The 20,589-nt window shown below is 37.0% G+C and overlaps 1 protein-coding gene across 1 annotated transcript; it reads left to right on the top strand.

Moving 5' to 3' along the window:
• The first annotated feature begins 16,682 nt into the window (after positions 1-16,682).
• On the top strand, positions 16,683-20,340 carry LOC149239554 (2-hydroxyisoflavanone dehydratase-like). Its single transcript, XM_089369895.1, has 4 exons — positions 16,683-16,794; positions 17,845-18,086; positions 18,779-18,789; positions 18,918-20,340. The coding sequence occupies exons 1-4, from the start codon at positions 16,683-16,685 to the stop codon at positions 20,062-20,064; spliced, it is 1,512 nt and encodes a 503-aa protein (XP_089226021.1). The 3' UTR covers positions 20,065-20,340.
• Positions 20,341-20,589: the final 249 nt, after the last annotated feature.

The raw sequence follows: 20,589 nt of genomic DNA, 5'->3' as shown, positions 1-20,589 counted from the left end.
GTCGAGCGACATGTTTTCTTCAAATAAGATGGAATGATTCCCTTCCTTTCAAATGTTCTGTTATCATAGTACTTCTTCACTAGCTTCTTATAGTAATGGTGTTGCATGTAGTTCTCCTGCACAGGTAACGTGTCCAACATGCTAGTAGACTCATGGTGTTTATTTTCTTGGCTCTGCACATGTGGTTTTCTTGGCATAGCATTCTAATGAATTATTTCTCATACAAGTGCAACAATTTAACTTCTCTTCCTTACATAAAGCCTATGCTGGAGTTATAATGTATTTGTTCTGAAACCCCAAATCTTGAAATGACGGTTGAGTTTTAGGCTAAGGAAAAAGAAAGACACATATTATTAGTTGTAGCGATGAACATCTCTCTTCTTAATACTGTCTTCTAGATTGTAACTTTGCTAGGATCAAAATGCGTGAGAAGGATTTATATGTATTTTCTTCAGCATGTATAGTGATTGTAGTATTATTTCTACTTAAGTTCTATCTGATATGCATACTTATATGCCACATAAATGCAATTATTTTCCTTGTTTCAGTCCCTTGTAAATGGACAGAACTGTGTTCCTTAGGGTTTATTGCCAGATTTAAAACTTGTTCTGGTTTACATCAGATTCTTTGCATGGTTTATAGTGTTTATGAAATTACTCATTGTTCTAGAAATTAGATGATGTATTATAAAATTATTTCATGACTTTCAAATGTATAGGGTTTTGAAATAATTTAATCTATAATTAGTTTAGGCAGTTAGTATTTTTTTCCTGGTCTGGTTCTGGTTCAAGACTGTCCTCAGGTGGTTGTCTCAGTCTGGCCTTGCCCATGGAATAACCTTATTAGGAACCCCCAACCAATGTTCCTTGTTTTTTGATACTACAGTTGTGGACTCTCTCTGAGTGTGATAGTCACTACTTAACTTTATTTACTACAAAATCTGTTACCCCAAATTCATTCTGATAGTTATATGGTTATTAGCTAGTGATTCATCATTACATAGTTACTAACTCCTGCAGTATTTTTTTCCCCATTACATTCCTATTATTGTTCTTTGAAAGAAGTTCTATGTATAAATTATCACAAGCAGCAATACGATAGTTTCCACACTTGTACTTACTTGACTTTGTTCTCAGAGAGGCATAGTCATGCCTTAACTCATAGAATCACAGTGTTTATGCACAATTCGTAACTTCTAATCATAAAATGCATTTACATTTATATGTTATTTGTGTTTCACACAACATATTAATCTTTCGATCATAAGCACATTTATATTCTTGTAGCCATACCAATTCTATTTGTATAAAGGGAAAACAATTCAATAATATAATTATACACAGAATTGTTGATACTTCAAATAGCATTCTAGTACAAATACTTATCTGCTAAATTAGACAGACTAGGAATTCACATGGTAACCACACAACCAAACCTTGAGAAAGATAGTTACATCATTTTCTCTCCCTCAAGCTTATTCGTACCATAACAGTTCTTTATTAGTAACCCTATAGGGTTAGTTCTCAGGCAACAAAACCCCACTAGGTCCAACTTGGAACTTGCATTAGTCTTGAGGCTTCCATTGGCTCTTTTTCCAACTCAAGAATACCTCAGGGCAAGGACCTGCCTCACCCTCACAACATATTATTAGTTGTAGCGATGAACGTATCTCTTCTTAATACTATCTTCTAGATTGTAACTTTGTTAGGCTCAAAATGCATGAGAAGGATTTATATGTATTTTCTTCAGCATGTATAGTGATTGTAGTATTCTTTCCACTTATGTTTTGTCTGATATGCATACTTATATGCCACATAAATGCAATTATTTTCCTTGTGTCAGTCCCTTTTAAATGGATAGAACTGTGTTCCTTAGGTTTTATTGCCAGATTTAAAACTTGTTCTGGTTTACATCAAATTCTTTGCATGGTTTACAGTGTATATGAAATTACTCATTGCTCTAGAAATTAGATGATGTATTATAAAATTCTTTCATGAATTTTGAATGTATAAGGGTTTGCAATAATTTAATCTATAATTAGTTTAGGAAGTTAGTATTGTTTTCCTGATCTGGTTCTGGTTCAAGACTGTCCTCAGGTGGTTGTCTCAGTCTGGCCTTGCCCACAGAATAACCTTATTGGGAACCCCTGACCAATGTTCCTTTTTCTTTGATACTATAGTTGTGGACTCTCTCTCAGTGTGATAGTCACTACTTAACTTTAATTATTACAAAATATGTTACCCCACATTCATTCTGATAGTTATATGGTTTTTAGATAGTGGTTCATCATTACATAGGTACTAAATCCTGTAGTATTTTATTTTTCCATTACATTCCTATTATTGTTCTTTGAAAGAAGTTCTGTGTATATATTATCACAAGAAGCAATACGATAGTTTCCACACTGGTACTTACTTGACTCTATTCTCAGAGAGGCACAGTCATGGCTTAACTCACAGAGTAATAATGTTTATCCACAGTTCGTAACTTCTATTCATAAAATGCATTTACATTTATAATTTCTTTTTGTTTCACACAACATATTAATCTTTCGATCATAAGCACATTTATATTCTTTTAGCCATATCGATTCCATTTTTATAAAGGGAAAACAATTCAATAATATAATTATACACATAATTTTTGATACTTCAACTAACATTCTAGTACGAATAATTATCTGCTAAATAAGGTAGACTAGGAATTCACATGGTAACCACACCACCAAACCTTGAGAAAGATAGTTACATCATTTTCTCTCCCTTGAGCATCTTTGTACCATAACATTTCTTTATTAGTAACCCTATAGGGTTAGTTCTCAGGCAACAAAACCCCACTAGGTCCAACCTGGAACTTGCATTAGTCTTGAGGCTTCCATTGACTCTTTCTCCAACTGTAACACATCCATCTATCAACATTAATTATATATCTATATATATATATATATATATATATATATATATATATATATATATATATATATATATATATATATATATATATATATATAAATTTAACTTAAACCACCGAAAATTACATTTATATGTTAGACAAGGCATAATCAATTATTAACTATCATGTATGCCTTATATACAACCTTGCGAAATGCCATTACCAAATTTATTAAAATACAATGGGTTGGACTTTAGATGTTATGTATTATTTGTATGATGATGATTGTGGCATGATTTGGTTATACACGACATTGACTTTACAATATTTACATCCCTATGTATTAAACAAACGGGTACACTGCTGGCATATGCATTAATTATTTACAGGCCATAGCCTCGAATCCCGCTCAGGAAATGCATGTGTATTTAGTGCTTTCGTTGTCTTGGTCCTGGTGGATGCTTGAAGGTGATCCATCTTTCCTTATCTAACCTAACCCTTGGGATTAGGCTCCTCCATCGATGATTCACCATGGCCCACTGGATCGAACGGTCCTCAGGTTATCAATCCTTCATTTCTCGGGAGTGTGGGTTCAATCTGCCAATGTTTCACTCCCAAATTCTCGAGGGGTTATGGATCTGCTCTATCCTGCAGTGTTTGTTTTTTATTGCAATCCAAGTTCACTGGTATACTCACATTGCGTCCTAGCATCTTGGAATACCCTGATGAACCCAAAACCACTTCAACGTTGTGGAACTCGTTCTACGGAGGCAGGGTCTGCAATATTCCCTTCGAAGGAAAGCTTTCAGGTCCTATTTTCTACATAGTCGACTTTGTTTATCAAGGTTTAGCATGTTTATTACAATTTCTATTCTCTTTTTCATGTTCTAATACAAATTCTCTACATGGTGTAAGCTCTAGTTCCCGGGATGGAAGATTCAGCTTGGCACTGTGGCAAACCCTCCTTTTGACTTCATCATTCGCAACCAGTTCCGGGTATTACAATTCTCTACAGTTCTTTCTAGGGTAGGGTTTTTATGGTGAGGCCACCAAGTCTAAATGACAATGATGAAAGTTTTATATGGGTCTTTCGAGACCACTGGAATCGTGGCTCCTCTAATAGTTTGTTTTGTGTTTCTTTCCAGAAGTTTTTCTTGAGGCCCCTTTAAAAAAAAGAGGCCTTTGACTTCGGCCGAATGTTGAAGGTTTTTAGCAAGGAGTTTCAAGCTACCATTCTTGATATTATATTGACAATTGGAACATTTAAAATGTATGACTGGAGTTTTAATGAGATGAGGGTTTCATAGTTTAATTGCTGAGTTTTGATTGTTTTCCCAGTTTTACTCAAACGTAGAGTTTGGAATCTGAGGGTTATCCTTCCTCAATTTCTTCAAAATGTTTGGTTTACACTTCGTTCGATACAGAGTTATAATGCGGCTCAAAAATGTATAATTTGTTTTGCATTGAATAGTACTAGCTCAGTAAAATCTCAGTTTGTTTTGAATTAAAAGAAAATGCTTTGGTGGTTTCTTTAGAGGCTCGATATGCTACAATATTTGTTATCTCGCTAAGACTGTAATCTTCTTTTTTATTGAAAATTTCCAGAAGTCAATGCTTCTATCTTGCATAATTGGATTTATGAGCTCTATTATAGTCTTGATTGTCACCATGGCTATTCAAAATTAAATTGTATATTTGTGCATCAACTAGGGTTTTAATGCATGTAAAGATTTATGGTATAGAATTGTAAACAATTTAGTATCTGTCGATCTTTAAGTATACCTGTTTATTTTATCTATCATTGTTTGAAGTTCTTTCAGTTAATAGATGATTTTAAATGCTTTTCCTGAATTAGATAAGATACAATATAGGGAATTTTACCCTATCTGATATTGTAATAGTCTTGTTTACAGGAAATGCTTATCTTTTCCAAATTTGCTTATCCTTCTAATTTCTTTGCTAAATCTCCTAATATTCTTAATATAGTTTCTTTCTATGAATGTAATAAGGGTTTTTCCCTCAGTTTCCTATTATTCTCTTGAAGAATTATTTCAAAATAAAATATGAAAATCTCTAATGACATACTTCAAGAAATAGGAAACATTGCCTATAATTCTTACACAGTAGTTTACAAATATATCTGAAAAAATTTAGCCAATCCCTACCTAATGTTCTTAGATTCAGTGAATAACTTATAAAAGCAATTATTTACTTATTTGTTTACACTATCCAGGACTAAGTCTGGTATAAGATTTTCACTTTAATTTTCCTCCCTGCCGTGAGATTACCTACTTTGGTAAATCTCCCCCCCATGCTACTCCTAATTTCAGGGGTTCTCTCTCTCCTCAGAGACTTTAAGGTTTACCAGCTATCTGGTATTAACCACACATAGCCATTATAGACTGCCTGACCTTTCAGCACAGTTCCCCTTTTCTCCTTCTGGTCTCAGATCCCTATCCTCTTAATCATTTTAGTAAAAATACTCTAGGATTTAGTTTTGGAACAGATAATTGTCTCTATAACTAATTACCTAGTAAAACAATGTTTACCCATAACTATAAAATGTTTTCTTCCATAACTAAATTCCAAAATAGTTTATAATTCAAACAAATAGTAATAGTCTATTTGGTTGTAGTAAATAAAATAAATATTTACATTGATGGGGGATATTACATCTCCCCCCCCCCAAAATGGAACATCGTCCCAATTTTCTCTTCCTGCAAATAAAACTAGAAATTTTTCTCTCATGAACTATTCATCTTCCCAAGTGGCCTCCTCCGACCCATAGCGCTGCCACTACACTTTAACTTGGGTGATAACTCATTTCCGCAAAATTACTTCTCTCCGATCTGGTATAACCAGAGGTTCAAGCAAGAACTTGCCTTCCAGTTTGACCTGAACATAACAACAAAAAGTGTTAAGTCATTAACTAGTTATTTAACACATTTGTAAAGAATATCTATATATATATACACCCTACCTGTATATCTTGCCATTTGATTATGTGGTTAGAATCATACACATATTTCTTAAGTAGAGAAACATGAAATACATTGTGTACACGAATATGACTGGGTAAGGCATGTTGATAAGCCACCAGTTCGATTTGAGCTAGGATTTGAAACGGTCTGCAATATCGGGGTGCTAGTTTAGCACACCCAACCCATTGTAAAGTGATTTTCTTGGCTCGCACTCGAATGTAGACATGATCTCCTACTTGGAATTCTCGGAAACTCCTCTTCTGATCAACAAAGTTCCTATGCTGGTCCTGAGCAACCTTTAAATTAATCCATACCTTTTTCACCATTTCCCCCATTTCTTTCGACATGTCTGGCCCTAATAATAGCTTGTCCTTTGGTCCACTCCAAATTAAAGGTGTCCTGCACTTGAGTCCATATAAAACCTCAAAGGGACGCATCTGAAGGGACGCATGGTACCCGTTGTTATATGGAAACTCCACCAGGTGTAAATAATCTTCCCATTTTGTGGGCTGCTGCATTACATACGTTTGCAGCATGTCTTCAACAACTTGATTCACTCTTTTAGTATCCCCATCCGTTTGCGGATGGTAAGATGTACTAAAGTGAAGTTGTGTGCCTAATCCTTCAAAGAGGGCTTTCTAGAAGGCTGATGTAAATTTTACATCTCGATTGGAAATAATCATCGTAGAGATTCCATGGAATTTAAAAATGTTCTACATAAAAATATTAACAATTTGGACTTCTCTATAAGTTGATTGAACATGTATGAAATGAGCATATTTTCTCAATTTTTCCACCACCACCATGATGGAGTCATTTTGCTTCCTCGATTTAGGTAGCCTGGTAATAAAGTCAATAGATATGGTTTCCCTTTTTCATTCTGGGATAGGTAGAAGGTGAAGCAACCCTGCTAGATGTTGGTGCTCAGCTTTCACTTGCTGGCATTCCAAGCATTTAGCTAAATATTTTTCCACTTCCTTCTTCATACCAGGCCAAAAAAATTCCTTCCGTGGGACAGAAATCATTTTCTGATACTCGGGATGGCCTACATAAGGGATCTTAAGGTATTCATCAAGAATGATATTTTTAAGATGTTGATGGTTAGGCACATATATCATTTTCCTAAAAATCAACAAAAATTTTTTCATTTATTTCATAACCCAATTGTTGTTCATGGCTGCTAGGAATTTTTTCTTGCTGCCATAATTGTTTATATGTTGAATCCTGCATGGCTAATTCTTAAGTCTGCTAAAAAAAGGTAGTTCGTGATTCATTAAAATAAATTTCATATAAACAATTTACCTTCTGGCTTAAAGCATCTACCACCCGGTTTTCCTTTCCTTTTAAATGTTTAATGTCAAAATCGAATTCACTCAAGAAATCTTCCCAGCGAGCTTGCTTGGCATTTAAAGTTGGCTATTTGAAATAATTAATCAGACTATGGTGGTCAATCATCAACAAAAATTTCTTACCTAATAGGTAATTCTACCACATTTTTAAGGCATGAATGACCGCAATTAGCTCCAAGTCGTATGCTGAGTACTTTTATTCATACTCCTTAACCTTCCTAGATTCTTAGGCAACCACTCTACCCTCTTGCATTAATACGCCACCCACTCCTTCCTTACTGGCATCTGTAAAAACCACATATTTTTTGTTGGGATCAACAATAATCAAAATAGGTTCTGTGGTAACAAGTTGCTTGAGCTGATCAAAGCTCCTTTAATAGTCAGGGGTCCATTTGAAAACTTTGATTTTATTTTGTAGAGAGGTGATAGGATATGCTATGCGGGAGAAACCCTCCACAAATCTCCAATAGTAACTTTCTAATCCCATAAATGATATTATGTCGGCTATATTCTTTGGTATTGGCCATTCCATAATGGTTCTTATCTTTTCCGGATCTACGGCAATTCCATCCTTGGTGATGACATGTCCCAAGTATTGGATTTGATCCTTAAAGAAATCACATTTACTATACTTGGCATACAGTTGGTGTTCTTGTAGGACTTGCAGAAAAATATAGAGATTTTACTTATGTTCTTCCATGTTCCGAGAATAGATTAGTATGTCATCAATAAATATTAATACAAATTTATCTAATAACTGATGAAATATGATGTTCATGAGACACATGAAAGTTGTTGGGGCATTAGTTAGTCGAAATGGTAAGACCACGAACTCATAATTTTCATAATGTGTCCTGAAAGAAATTTTTGTAATATCTCCCTCTTTTATTTTGATCTGATGATACCCAGAGCGGAGATCAATCTTTGACAATATGGTTGCACCTTTCACCTGGTCAAAGAACTCATCTATCTGGGGAAGGGGGTATTTGTTTTTAATGGTCAGCTTGTTTAGCTGGTGGCAATCCATGCACATTCGCAAGGTTCCGTCCTTCTTTTTAACAAATAAGACACACTGGGATGGATATACTTCTTATCAAGAAAATCTTGGAGTTGCATCTTTAATTATGTTAGCTCGGGTATACTCATTCTGTACGGTGCTCGAGAAACTGGAGCAGCTCCCGGAATCAGCTGAATAGTAAAATCTATGTCTCTTTTAGGGGTTAGGCCCAGTATTTCTTCAAGAAAGACATTTGGAAAATTTTGTATCATATGTATGTTCTCTAGTGATATAGGCTTATATTTAGGGTCAACATGCCCTACTTGTATAGCATAAACTTGACAACCTTTTCTGATGCATTTGGATAATTGAGAGGCTGTTATTGGCCTTAATTGCAAAGGTTTCTGAACACCTTGAATTTCATGTCTCTCTCCTACTTCATCTTGGTAGATAATAGATTTTATTTTACAATTTATTAAGGACCGATGCTTTTCTAACCAGTCCATACCTATTAGAATATCATATGACCCTAGGGGTAACACATTTAAATCAGCTATGATAGGTTGACCATCTAATTTCAAGGGGCAATTGTTTACTTTAGACAAAACTCTTCTTTTTGCCCCTATGGCTAGTTGTACTAACCATGGGTTTTTAAATTTAACAACTTGTAATTTACATCATTCCACTACCCTGGGACTAATGTAGCTTAATGTAGCCCTAGGATCTATTAAAATAGAGTAGGTCTGGTAAAAAATAGTACCTTCAAATTCAACCATAGTTGGTTGAAACTCTGCCTGATGATCTTCAAGAGTTGCATTGATCTTAGGGATGCTTCTTGCCACTTCTCCCACAGTGGATGCCTCCTGAATTTGTGAGATCTGATCTGCTCCCCTGCGTTGAGGGCAGTTTTTGACATAATGCGGGCCTCCGCATCCCCAACACTGTACAGGTGGTCTATTAATTAATTCTGTTTCATTTCTGCTGGTTTGTTCATTTGTCCTAGCTTCACCTGGTACCTTAAATCTGGGCTTATTCACATTCTGATTACCTTGACCTTTATATACTCCCTTGTTGTTGGTGCTCTTATTTCCCTTATGGCTGGGAATGAATTTATTTCCCTTCTTGTCTGCCCACCTTTTACTCGTATCTCCCTTTGGTTTATTTTGCTGATAACAAATTCGTGCTTTCCGAATGACTTCATCCATGGTTTTTGGATTGTCAAATTCCAGTCATTCTTTCATGAACAATGGAAGACTACTGACAAACCGTTGTACCTTAGCTTTTTCTTCATGAATATAAGGAACGTATCACAATAATGATGTAAATTTTGTTATAAATTCATCCATGGTCATTTGGCCTAGGCGGAGGTCATGAAACTCTTTTTCTTTTTCATCATAAAACCTCTCGGTCAAATATTTATCTTTAAAGAATTTCTGGAATTTCTCCCAAGTTATATTTTGCTCATTGACCCCATGGACTGTTTTTACTTCCTCCCACCACAATGTAGCTTTCCCTTGAAGCTGGAAAATGGCCAGATGGGCCTTCAAATTGTAATCATACTCGTATAGCTGGAAATACTTGTTCATATTAATTAACCATGCTTCTGCAGCCTCTTCTTGCTCCCCATCAAAGAGAGGAGGCTTGATTTTACGAAATTCCCCTTGAAGTTAAATCTTCTATTTCTTCTACGTCTTGTGATCAGACATGTTTCTTGATTCTTCCTCTTGGTTTTCTTCTACTCCTTCTGTTTCCATATTTTCAGTTCAGAACTCTTATCCCCCAGTCATGTGGTCATGCTCTAGACTGGGGGCTAGTGGCTAATGATCTTATCTATCTGACAAGATTTTTAGGATCTTTTCTTATTCCTGCATCAATATTTCATTGTCTGCCTAGAGTCGAGCCATCTCACCTTTTAGTTCTTGGACAATTATCCATAGGCCTGTGTTGAGATTTTGCGTATCATTGCCCAGCTGCACCCAAACCTCAGGATTGCCTTCCTGAAATGATGTTGGCCCTATTCCCAATATGGAACCATGTGGTAGATTTTTAGCTTGCCTCATGCTGACTATCTTTTGTCTCCTACGTGCACAACACAATTTTGTTATTCCTTATTCTAGAGGCCTCAGTTTTGGAACCTAAGCACTCTGATACCATATGTAACACATCAATATATCAAAATTAATTATATATAAAATGAAAATAACTTAAACCACCCCAAAATTACATTTATATGTTAGACGAGGCATAATCAATTATTAACTAACATGTATGACTTATATACAACCTTGAAAAATTCCATTACCAAATTTATTAAAATACAATGGTTTGGACTTTAGATGCTATGTATTATTTGTATGATGATGATTGTGGAGGGATTTTGTTGTACGCGATATTGACTTTACAATATGTACATCCCTGTGTATTAAACAAACAGGTACACTACTAGCCTATGCACTAATTGTTTACAAGCCATATCCTCGAATCCCGCTCAAGAAACACATGTGTATTTAGTGCTCTGGCTGTCCGAGTCCTAGTGGCTTCTTGAAGGTGATCCATCTGTCCTTATCCAACCTAACCCTCGGGATCAGGCTCCTCCATCGATGATTCACCATGGCTCGCTGGATCGATCCTTCATTCCTCAACAGTGTGGTTTCAATCTACCATTGTTTCACTTCAGAATTCTCGAGGGGTTATGGCTCTGCTTTGTCCTGCGATGTTTGTCTTTGCCTGCAATCTAGGTTCACTGGTCTATTCGCACTATGTTCTGGCATCTTGGAATACCCTGATGAACCCGAAACTACTTCAATGCTCTGGAACTCGTTCTACGGAGGCAGGGTCTGCAATATTCCCTCCGAAGGTAAGCTTTCAGGTCCTCTTTTCCACATAGTCAACTTTGTTTATCGGGGTTTAGCATGTTTATTATAGTTTCTATTCTCTTTTTCATGTTTGCAGGACAAAAGATTCAGCTTGGCGTTGTGGCAAACTCTCTTTTTGACTTCATTGTCCGCAACCAGTTCTGGGTATTACAATTCTCTGTAATTCTTTCTAGGGTAGGGTTTTTATGGTGAGGCCACCAAGTCTAAATGACAGCGATGAAAGTTTTAGATGGGTCTTTTGAGACCGCTGGAGTCATGGCTCCTCTGATAGTTTGTTTTGTGTTTCTTTCCAGAAGTTTTGCTTGAGGCCCCTTTAAAAGAAAGAGGCCTACGGCTTCGGCCGAATGTTGAAGGTTTTTAGCAAGGAGTTTCAGGCCGCCATTCCTGATATTACATTGACAGTTGGAACATTTAAAATGTATGACTGGAATTTTAATGAGATGAGGGTTTCATAGTTTAATTGTTGAGTTTTGGTTGTTTTCCCAGTTTTATTTAAACGCAGAGTTTGGAATATGAGGGTTATCCTTCCTCAATTTCTTTAGAATGTTTGGTTTACACTTCATTTGATAGAGAGTTATAATGCATCTTAGAAATGTATAATTTGTTTTTCATTGAATTAGTCCTAGCTCGGTAAGATCTCAATTTATTTTGACTTAAAAGAAAATGCTTTAGTGGTTTCTTTAGAAGTTCAATATGCTACGATATTTGTTATATGTCTAAGACTGTAATCTTCTTTTTTATTGAAAATTTCCAGAAGTCAATGCTTCTATCTTGCATAATTGAATTCGTGTCTTCTTTTTTATTGAAAATTTCCAGAAGTTAATGCTTCTATCTTGCATAATTGAATTCGTCAGCTCTGTTATACTCTTGATTGTCATCGTGGCTATTCAAAATTAAATTGTATATTTGTGCATCAACTAGGGTTTTAATGCATGTAAGGATTTATGGTATAGAATCGTGAATAGTTTAGTATCTGTTGATCTTTAAGTATACCTCTTTATTTTACCTATCATTGTTTGAAGTTATTTCGGTTAATAGATGACTTTAAATGCTTTTCCTGAATTAGATAAGATACAATATAGGGAATTTTACCCTATCTGATAATTCTAATAGTCTTGTTTACAGGAAATGCTTATTGTTTCCAAATTTGCTTATCCTTCTAATTTCTTTGCTAAATCTCCTGATATTCTTAATATAGTTTCTTTTTGTGAATGTAATAAGGATTTTTCCCTCAGTTTCCTATTATTCTCTTGAAGAATTATTTCAAAATAAAATACGAAAAACTGTAATGACATTATTCAAGAAATAAGAAACATTGCCTATAATTCTTACACAATAATTTACAAATATATCTCTAAAAATTTAGCCAATCCCTAGCTAATGTTCTTAGATTCAGTGAATAACTTATACAAGCAATTCTTTACTTATCTGTTTATCTTGTCCAGGATTGAGTTTGTATAAGATTTGCACTTTAATTTTCCTCCCTGCAGTGAGATTACCTACTCTGGTAAATCTCCCCCCATGCTACTCCTAATTTTAGGAGTTCTCTCTCTCCTCAGAGACTTTAATGTTTACCAGCTATTTGGTCTTAACCAGACATAACTATTATAGATTGTGTGACCTTTCAGCACTGTCCCCCTTTTCTCCTTCTAATCGCAGATCCCTATCCTCTTGATCATTTTAGTCTCCATAACTAGTTACCCAGTAAAACAGTATTTACCCATAACTGCAAAATTTATTCTTCCATAACTAAATTCCAAAATAGTTTATAAATCAAACAAATAGTAAGAGTCTGATTGGTTGTAGTAAATAAAATAAATATTTACGTTAATGGGGAATATTACACCAACTCAAGAATACCTCAGGGCAATGACCTGCCTCACCGTCACACCATCCCGTGTTGGCTTCTGAATCCAATTCCTTTCTTCGTGATGCCTCCAACTTCCTCTCTCGGTTGCCTTCCTTGCCTGTCATATTTTGAGATCATCTTTTATCTCAAAGGATATAAGGGTAAGTGATTTGTAGCTATATGGTAAAAGAGTTTCCATTCAAATTGCCTCTCTTGGTTGCCTTGGCTCTAATCTTTTGAGATCATGTTTTATCTCAAAGGATAGAAAGGTAACTGATAAGTAACTGTCTGGTAAAAGAGTTTCTATTTAAAGTTCCCCTAGCGAATTCCAAAATTTTCCCTAGTTATTTATTTGTCTTTAGGATAACACAAAAATACACTTTAATTAATCAAAACACTACACTTTAATTAATCTAAATTCCTGTTAGGCTTCCACTAGGCCAAGTCCATAGGCCATGCCCATTAGTTCTTAAGTGTTAAGTAATAAAAGTAAATGCAAGTAATTCACAATATTTACAATTATTGGGTAAATGCAGGGAATTCACAATTACATCAGGAATGTTACATAATCTAACTCCAAATGTAAGTAAATTATATCTAACTTCCATTATATCATGATAATTTAAATAATAAAAAATAGTTTTCCTCTTGCTTGGCCCTCAATCAAACTATTTCTAACCAAAATATGTCTTTTTGTTTCATGGCCAATTAAACCATATATACATGCATTCCATGTTTATAGCCAAATGTTTTGTGTTATCACTTTAGGTTTAAATAAATTAGTATAATCTCATTAAATTAAGTTGTGATTTAATTATCTTAATGAATGGCTTTTGTACCAATACATTCTCCAGTATGAAACAAAATTACGTGTCTTCTATATACCTCTACCTAGTATGGTGCTATATCATAAATACCAAAAAAACAATATGTCTGAGCAATGTTATCCCCGTTCTCACAGATTAGAATAACCCTAACAATAGTAACCGGGATATTCGAGATGTTCAGAGTCCATGATAACCGTCATACCCAGGGCTCAATTAATGTGGACATGGGTTTTAAATTACCATATGTGGACATGCTTTTTAGTCCCTGCCATCTGGCAATGGCCAGGGACTATAGTAATCAGAAAAGATGTACTTAACATTAGTTCACCTGCTTGAACGCGTCTGTTTATCGAGTATAAACAAAGTTTTTTACATCATAGTGGTTTATGGTCTTATTTGGCCTCTTCCCGAGGCAGAGGCGCTGAAATCATATCTTATGTTGTATTTGTCCGGGTCTTTCTCATTCATTTTTCAGATGTTAGATGATTAATGCTAACATTAATCTGGCATTAATCTGGCAATATAAAATGCTAGCTCTAGCTCTTATTGCATTTGAGCTATCAGGAGGCTGAACCGGTTGATATCACTGTTGCAATGTGTCACTCTGCATGCTGCTGTGGTGTCTACAGAACAGATGCTGTTGCTGAGGGTAGACAAAACAGATGTTGTATAAGCATACCTAAAAGCATATCCAGATGATATGCATAACCAGTTGTTTCAGGTGGTGAAGAACGAGACGCAGAGCAGTAGTTTCAGTAACAAATTCATACGCATAAGATGTTGCTGAGGGACGAAGCACCACATCCATGACCTGCAATGCTTCTTGCGGAAGCGACACAGGCTCCCCTGCTAAATACTGTGCCAGTTGCTTCAAGTGAATCGTTGCGGCCTGCCTGAATAGCATGTGGTAAGTCCTAACCCGCCTGAACAACTCTCAAATGCTCATTTGATCTCATGATAAAGCTCGCTTTTGATTCCAAATTTTCCCATTTCCAAACTCATTATACCTCTCTAACTCTCACTGGTACAATTACTCATAATAAAACATGCAATTTTAATACTACTGTACAGGTTTCCACAATTATTGCATTAATTTGAAGAATTTCTGTTATACCAACAGAACATAGAATATACACAGAGGACTACAAGAACATTTTAAAGCTCAGAAAGGGATCTTACAACAACCATAGAGATTTATAGTCTCGTCTATGAATCTCTTACAGTCTTCTTCTTTGGTCACATCGGCAGCAATCACATGAACATTTTTAGCACCCAGAGACCTTGATTTGTCAGCTACGTCCAGTTCCACTTGCTTGTCGCTGAGAGGCTTGGCTGTATAGAGGCTCTTTTGCCCATCATAAGCAGGGACCTCAGGGTACTTCTTGAATGCTTCATACATAATCTTATATTGGAAACCCTTAGGAGGCCTCGGCTCAATGGTAACCTACGCGGTTAAAGCCAAAAAGATCATTCCAGACATTGACATGAATTTTCGCATAAAAAAGAGACGGTGAAAGAAAAGGAGAAAGATACATACATCGTAATGGAACAACTCCTTGTTCTGAAACCGAACCCTGTAATGATTTGCCAAGAGGGAAATAGGCTGTCCAGAATTGCCAAAGCACTGTCGAATGATGTCGTCGGGAAGATCATTAATAGTTCCTTCGCGTCTCAGCTGTGCCAGCCTCTTTGACCTACGCAGGCTCTGGGGTTTTACCTGAAATGAAAAAAGAAACAACATGAGTCGTGACTAACCATTCTTTATAGTATCATTGCATTATCAGAATTTATCAAGCGCTGCAGAGGTCAGCCGGTCCTTATAAAACCCAGGATTACTCACTATATCTTTCCTTTTTTTGCAAACAGGCTGGAGGTTGGAGTGCGATTTATATGGAACTCTCTGTGCCAACCTCTCTGACCTACGCGGGCTCTGGCGTTCTACCTGAATTGAAAAAAAAAGAAACAAAATGAGTCGTGACTAAAACAATAATATCAGAATGACAAAACAATCATGAAGTATTTGTGGTACCATGGCTCTCTTCCTGTTTAATGATTTGCAGGTTGCCGTGGAGAAAATATGTATCGCTTAATAATTTGCAGGGTGCAGTGGAGAATGCACCACCGCTAGTCGTAGCACGGTACCAGAAGCCCTGACACAGAGGCATGGAACAACTCCTTGTTCTGAAACCGAACCCTGTAATGATTTGCCAAGAGGGAAATAGGCTGTCCAGAATTGCCAAAGCCGGGTCGCCTCAAAATGTTAAACTTTCCGGCAAAAGAAGGGGTTGCCGGAACCATTTGTGCGCCACCGGCAGTCGTTGAACTGGGCATAGCCATTGCTCGTTTTCTTTTTCACTTTCTTTCTTCAAAGCTTGAGGTACAAGATGTTCGAACAGCGAACAGAGTGAAGCACAGTACCAGAAGCCGTGACACAGAGGCAGAATTTACGAATATAACACAAATCTCACTAACAACAACTTCAGTCACTGTTCTGCTAGTTGCTGGCTTTTGAACCAGAGACCAGACTGACACAGTGTTTGCTAAAAGTGCTTACAGCCGTCACAGAACTTACCAAGACAACGCAAATGTCACTTGCTCGCGAACCTTAAAGCTATATTGACAACTGTTCACAATACATGCAAAGGGATGAATACGACATCATTATTGAACTTAATGGTTAAATACACATAACATCGGTTTTAATTCTGATTTCAATCAGTGAAAATCCCTCAAAATTGGGCAATTCTGGCTCGAAAATAGCCAAATTATGGGCTACAACAGGATTAAAATTGCACAGAAACTAAATCCCTCTCAACAGATGGCCCTGCATTCAGTTACAGCCGCAACATCATACTTGTGCCCTCGGCCTGCATGATACGCTGAGAATAGGTTGCTTACAGCGACGGCGATAATGGCAGTGCGACCGACAACTTACAGCGAAGGCGATAATGGCAACGCGACGGACAATTCATTGGTCTTACTGAAGCCGATACCTGGGCATAGAAATCACGGAGTTAAAGCCGGTTTGACATGTTACACTATCTGTGCATGCACCCAATGATTTATGTGCACAAGTCTTATGCTCTAGAAAAACATGCAGCCAATAAATTATGTGCACAGGTGTTATGCTCTGGAAAAACATGATAATTTGACACGCGTCGGGTATTCTGCACTTTTCTTCGCCACGAGACGATTTACCAAGCTCGTTTCTTCGCCTTCGCTAAGAACTCATATCTGGCTGCAACAAACAATTGCTAAATCTTTAATTTGCTAAAACTTTAATATGCATTGGAGAGAATAAAATTAATATTCCATATCTTTAATATGCCAGCATCCTTTAATATTATGGAGAGTCAGAGCATTAAGTTCTTTGCATTACGAAGAGTGTTCATATATTATACCACCCTTCTTGGCATTATGCAGTGTTCAATGCTTGATTGATGGTTCAAGTCTTTTATCTATATATAATTACAGCGTTCAGTACTTAATTGCGGCCTTTAATGCTTGATTGCAGACTTTTATTCATATATAATTGCAGTGTTCAATGCTTGATTGGCAACGTTGAGCTTGGAGAGCGTTGAGCATCGTTCATTATGGAGCAGCCTTCATTCCTGGAAATTTATATCATGGAGAGTGTGTTATCTATTGCATATTAATATATTATGGAGAATGTCTTGCAGCTATTCAAAAGAAAACATATTATGGAGAATGTTTTGCAGCTATTTTCTCTTGTGATCTTTTCAAATTTGTTTGCCAACTTAATATATCATTGTTATATGGTAGTGGCTTCCTCTTGGCTTATTGCATGGTCCAATATATTATTGTCATACGGTAGTGGCTTCCCCTTGGCTTATTGTATGGTCAAATATATCATTGTTATAAATTGCAGTGACTTCCCGTTGGCTTATTGCATGGTCAAATATATATGGCAGTGACTTCAAATATGTTATATGGCAGTGACATCAATGAATGTGCTATTGAAATATGTTGATGGACAGGTAAAACGGGATCGGAACCCTCGTTATTTCCCAACGGCAAGTAACTGACGAATTCGCGGCAATTAATATGAGTAGTGGTGTCATATTTGATGCCTGAAATCGCCGCGTGGCGAACACCGCGTACGTCACACAGCGGGAAAAGCAACTTTCCATACTTTGTTACCGGGCACCGGGCGTTTTGTGAAAATACGTCCTCACTCCGGCTACAAAGACCAGTAACTTTGCGAAAATATGTCCTTACTCCAGCTATATCACCGATTTGCCTGCTACATGGCCAATCTGCTCTCAACGGTTTAATAACAGATCGACTGGTCCAGGTACATGCGCATGAAATTGTAAAGCTATTTCCGAGCGCATGAAATTGTAAAGCTATTATTCATACTAGAATCTAGCTACTTCATGTTCATAAACCGCTGAACAAGCTTGCTAAATACTGCAACTAACAAGAGAATATGGCAGGGACTAGCTGCACCGTAGCCCTTCTTGTTTAATTATATTATTACAGCGACGTGTATGATTGAGATATATATATTGTACTTAGATGCTTTGTTCAAGTCATACTTGGAAGGATGGAAATTAAAAAGATTCTCAAGGGCAATGGGACCTTAGACGAGACGTGATAGGAAAGAAGTTGTTAGAGAAACTTTGGGGTTCCGAAGACTTTTGCCAAAATAATATAATTTACCACGCATAAGGACAAAGTCTTAGCAATCAAACTACATCTGACTCGACAAGTCATACCTGGAAGGATGGAAATTAAAAAGATTCTCCAGGGCAATGGGACCTTGGACGAGACGTGATAGGAAAGAAGTTGTTAGAGAAACTTTGGGGTTCCGAAGACTTTTACCAAAACAATATAATTTACCACGCATTGGGACAAAGTCCTAACAATCAAACTACATCTCACTGGACACCTCACTATATAGTGATACATAGATTATGATGGGAAACATTGTCCAGAACAATATAATTAAAAAGATTGCTACCAAATTACGTTCGATAACACAAGTGTGGGGCCCGGTAAGCATTTCATGAAAGTAAGGTCCAAAACATTTCCTGGTTTATGATCCCATATTAATGGAACATTAAGGTTTGTTATTAAACTCATTGTATGTTTGGGAATTATCAGGGTATCTGGAACTTTAAAGGCAAGCATATCTGGGGTTTGTAACGATATTCTTATCTGCGTTCCTCCCTCTCGGCTTAGCTATTGATAGCAGCACTACCAACGCCCTACCTATGGAGGAATCATCTTCTTCTTTATCTATCGTCGCTGAGTTTCCACGTCTGCTGAGGATATGCAAAGACGAGACGGTTGAACGCTTGCTCGATGAGGCCACAGTTCCCACTTCTTCGCAGCTCGGGAATGAATCCAAGGGAGGAGTAGCATCGAAGGACGTGGTCATCGATCCTGAAACAGGCGTCTTTGTTCGGCTCTTCCTTCCTCCGTTGGAAGTGAGTGATGGAAAACAGAAAGTTCCGGTACTTGTGTACATTCACGGAGGGGCTTTCTGTATCGGATCGGCTGTCTCGCCGGTTTATCACAACTATGTCAGTGAAGTGGCTAAAGAGGCGAAGGTGATATGCCTATCGGTGGAGTACAGGAAAGCGCCCGAGCATCGCCTCCCTGCTGCTTATCACGATTGTTTTGGCGTTCTTGAATGGCTTGACCATCAAGCAGTAGCGCTGGATGGGGTGTCTGTAGATCCATGGCTCGCTTCACACGCAGATTTTAGGAAGGTGTTCGTGGCAGGCGACAGTGCCGGAGGCAACATCGTGCATCAGTTGGGAATCCTTGCGAGTGGAAGGAAATGGGATGGCCTGTCTTTCCAAGGGGCCATTCTGGTTCACCCCAGCTTTCATGGGAAAGAACTAGTTTGCCGCGAAGTTGGGCAACAGGCGGAGGCGGAGGGTTTTAAGGAGTTGCGGGATGCACTATGGAGCATCCTCCTCCCCCCAGGGGAGGATAAAGACCACCCTTTTAGCAACCCAGTTGGACCCCGTTCTCCTGATCTGTCGACTCTGGTGTATGAACGAATGGTTGTATTCGTGGCAGAGAAGGATCTGCTGACAGATCGTGCTATTCTGTACTACGAAGGTTTAAAGAAGGCAGGCAAAGACGCTGATCTGGTTATGACGGAAGGCGAAGGCCACGTGTTCCATCTCTTCAATTCCAAATCTGAGAATGCGTATCTCATGTTGAAACGCATTTCGGACTTCATGCATTCCTTTTCCTTCCCCTCCTCCTCTGATGACTGTAAGAACCCTAACCAGAGTCTTTCTTTGTCAATTTGAAGGCGAGTATCTGTGATTGTTTAGCATATACAGTTTAGTTGCGGAAACAGAAAGACTACAGGGTAATAACTGCACTATCGAGCCAATATTGAAGAAACTGGACAGTCTTGAAAACATAAGAGGCTACAGGGTAATAGATTTAGCGAGTGTTATTACGCAGATATTCAAATCGATTGTTTCTGTTTCTGTTGACTTTCTTTACTAATAGTGTAATAGATTTAGCCACTGTCATAATTTGTTGTCTTTTACCCGGAGCAACAATAATTTACTTGTAATTTGTTATTCTTACAAGTTGAAAGATCAATGTTAATTGATTTGTGGAGAGAAGTTACACAAAATAAAAAAAAAAAATAGATACATTCATATATTTAATTTTATAATGATTTATAGAATTAAAAAAAAAAATTGAAAAGAGAATTGAAAAAATAAAAATAAAAAATAAAAAGCCTAACAACCGCACATACATTATTAATCAATGAAATGTGAGATGTTAAAAATAATTAAAAAATAATAAATTTCAGATAT

Source organism: Pinus tabuliformis, chromosome 8 (assembly GCF_031772625.1).
Source record: "Pinus tabuliformis cultivar Carrire ecotype Pingquan chromosome 8, CPIR1, whole genome shotgun sequence".
Lineage (NCBI taxonomy): Eukaryota > Viridiplantae > Streptophyta > Pinopsida > Pinales > Pinaceae > Pinus > Pinus tabuliformis.
Note: the sequence above shows the minus strand (reverse complement) of the source record. Positions and strands in the feature narration are given on the sequence as shown.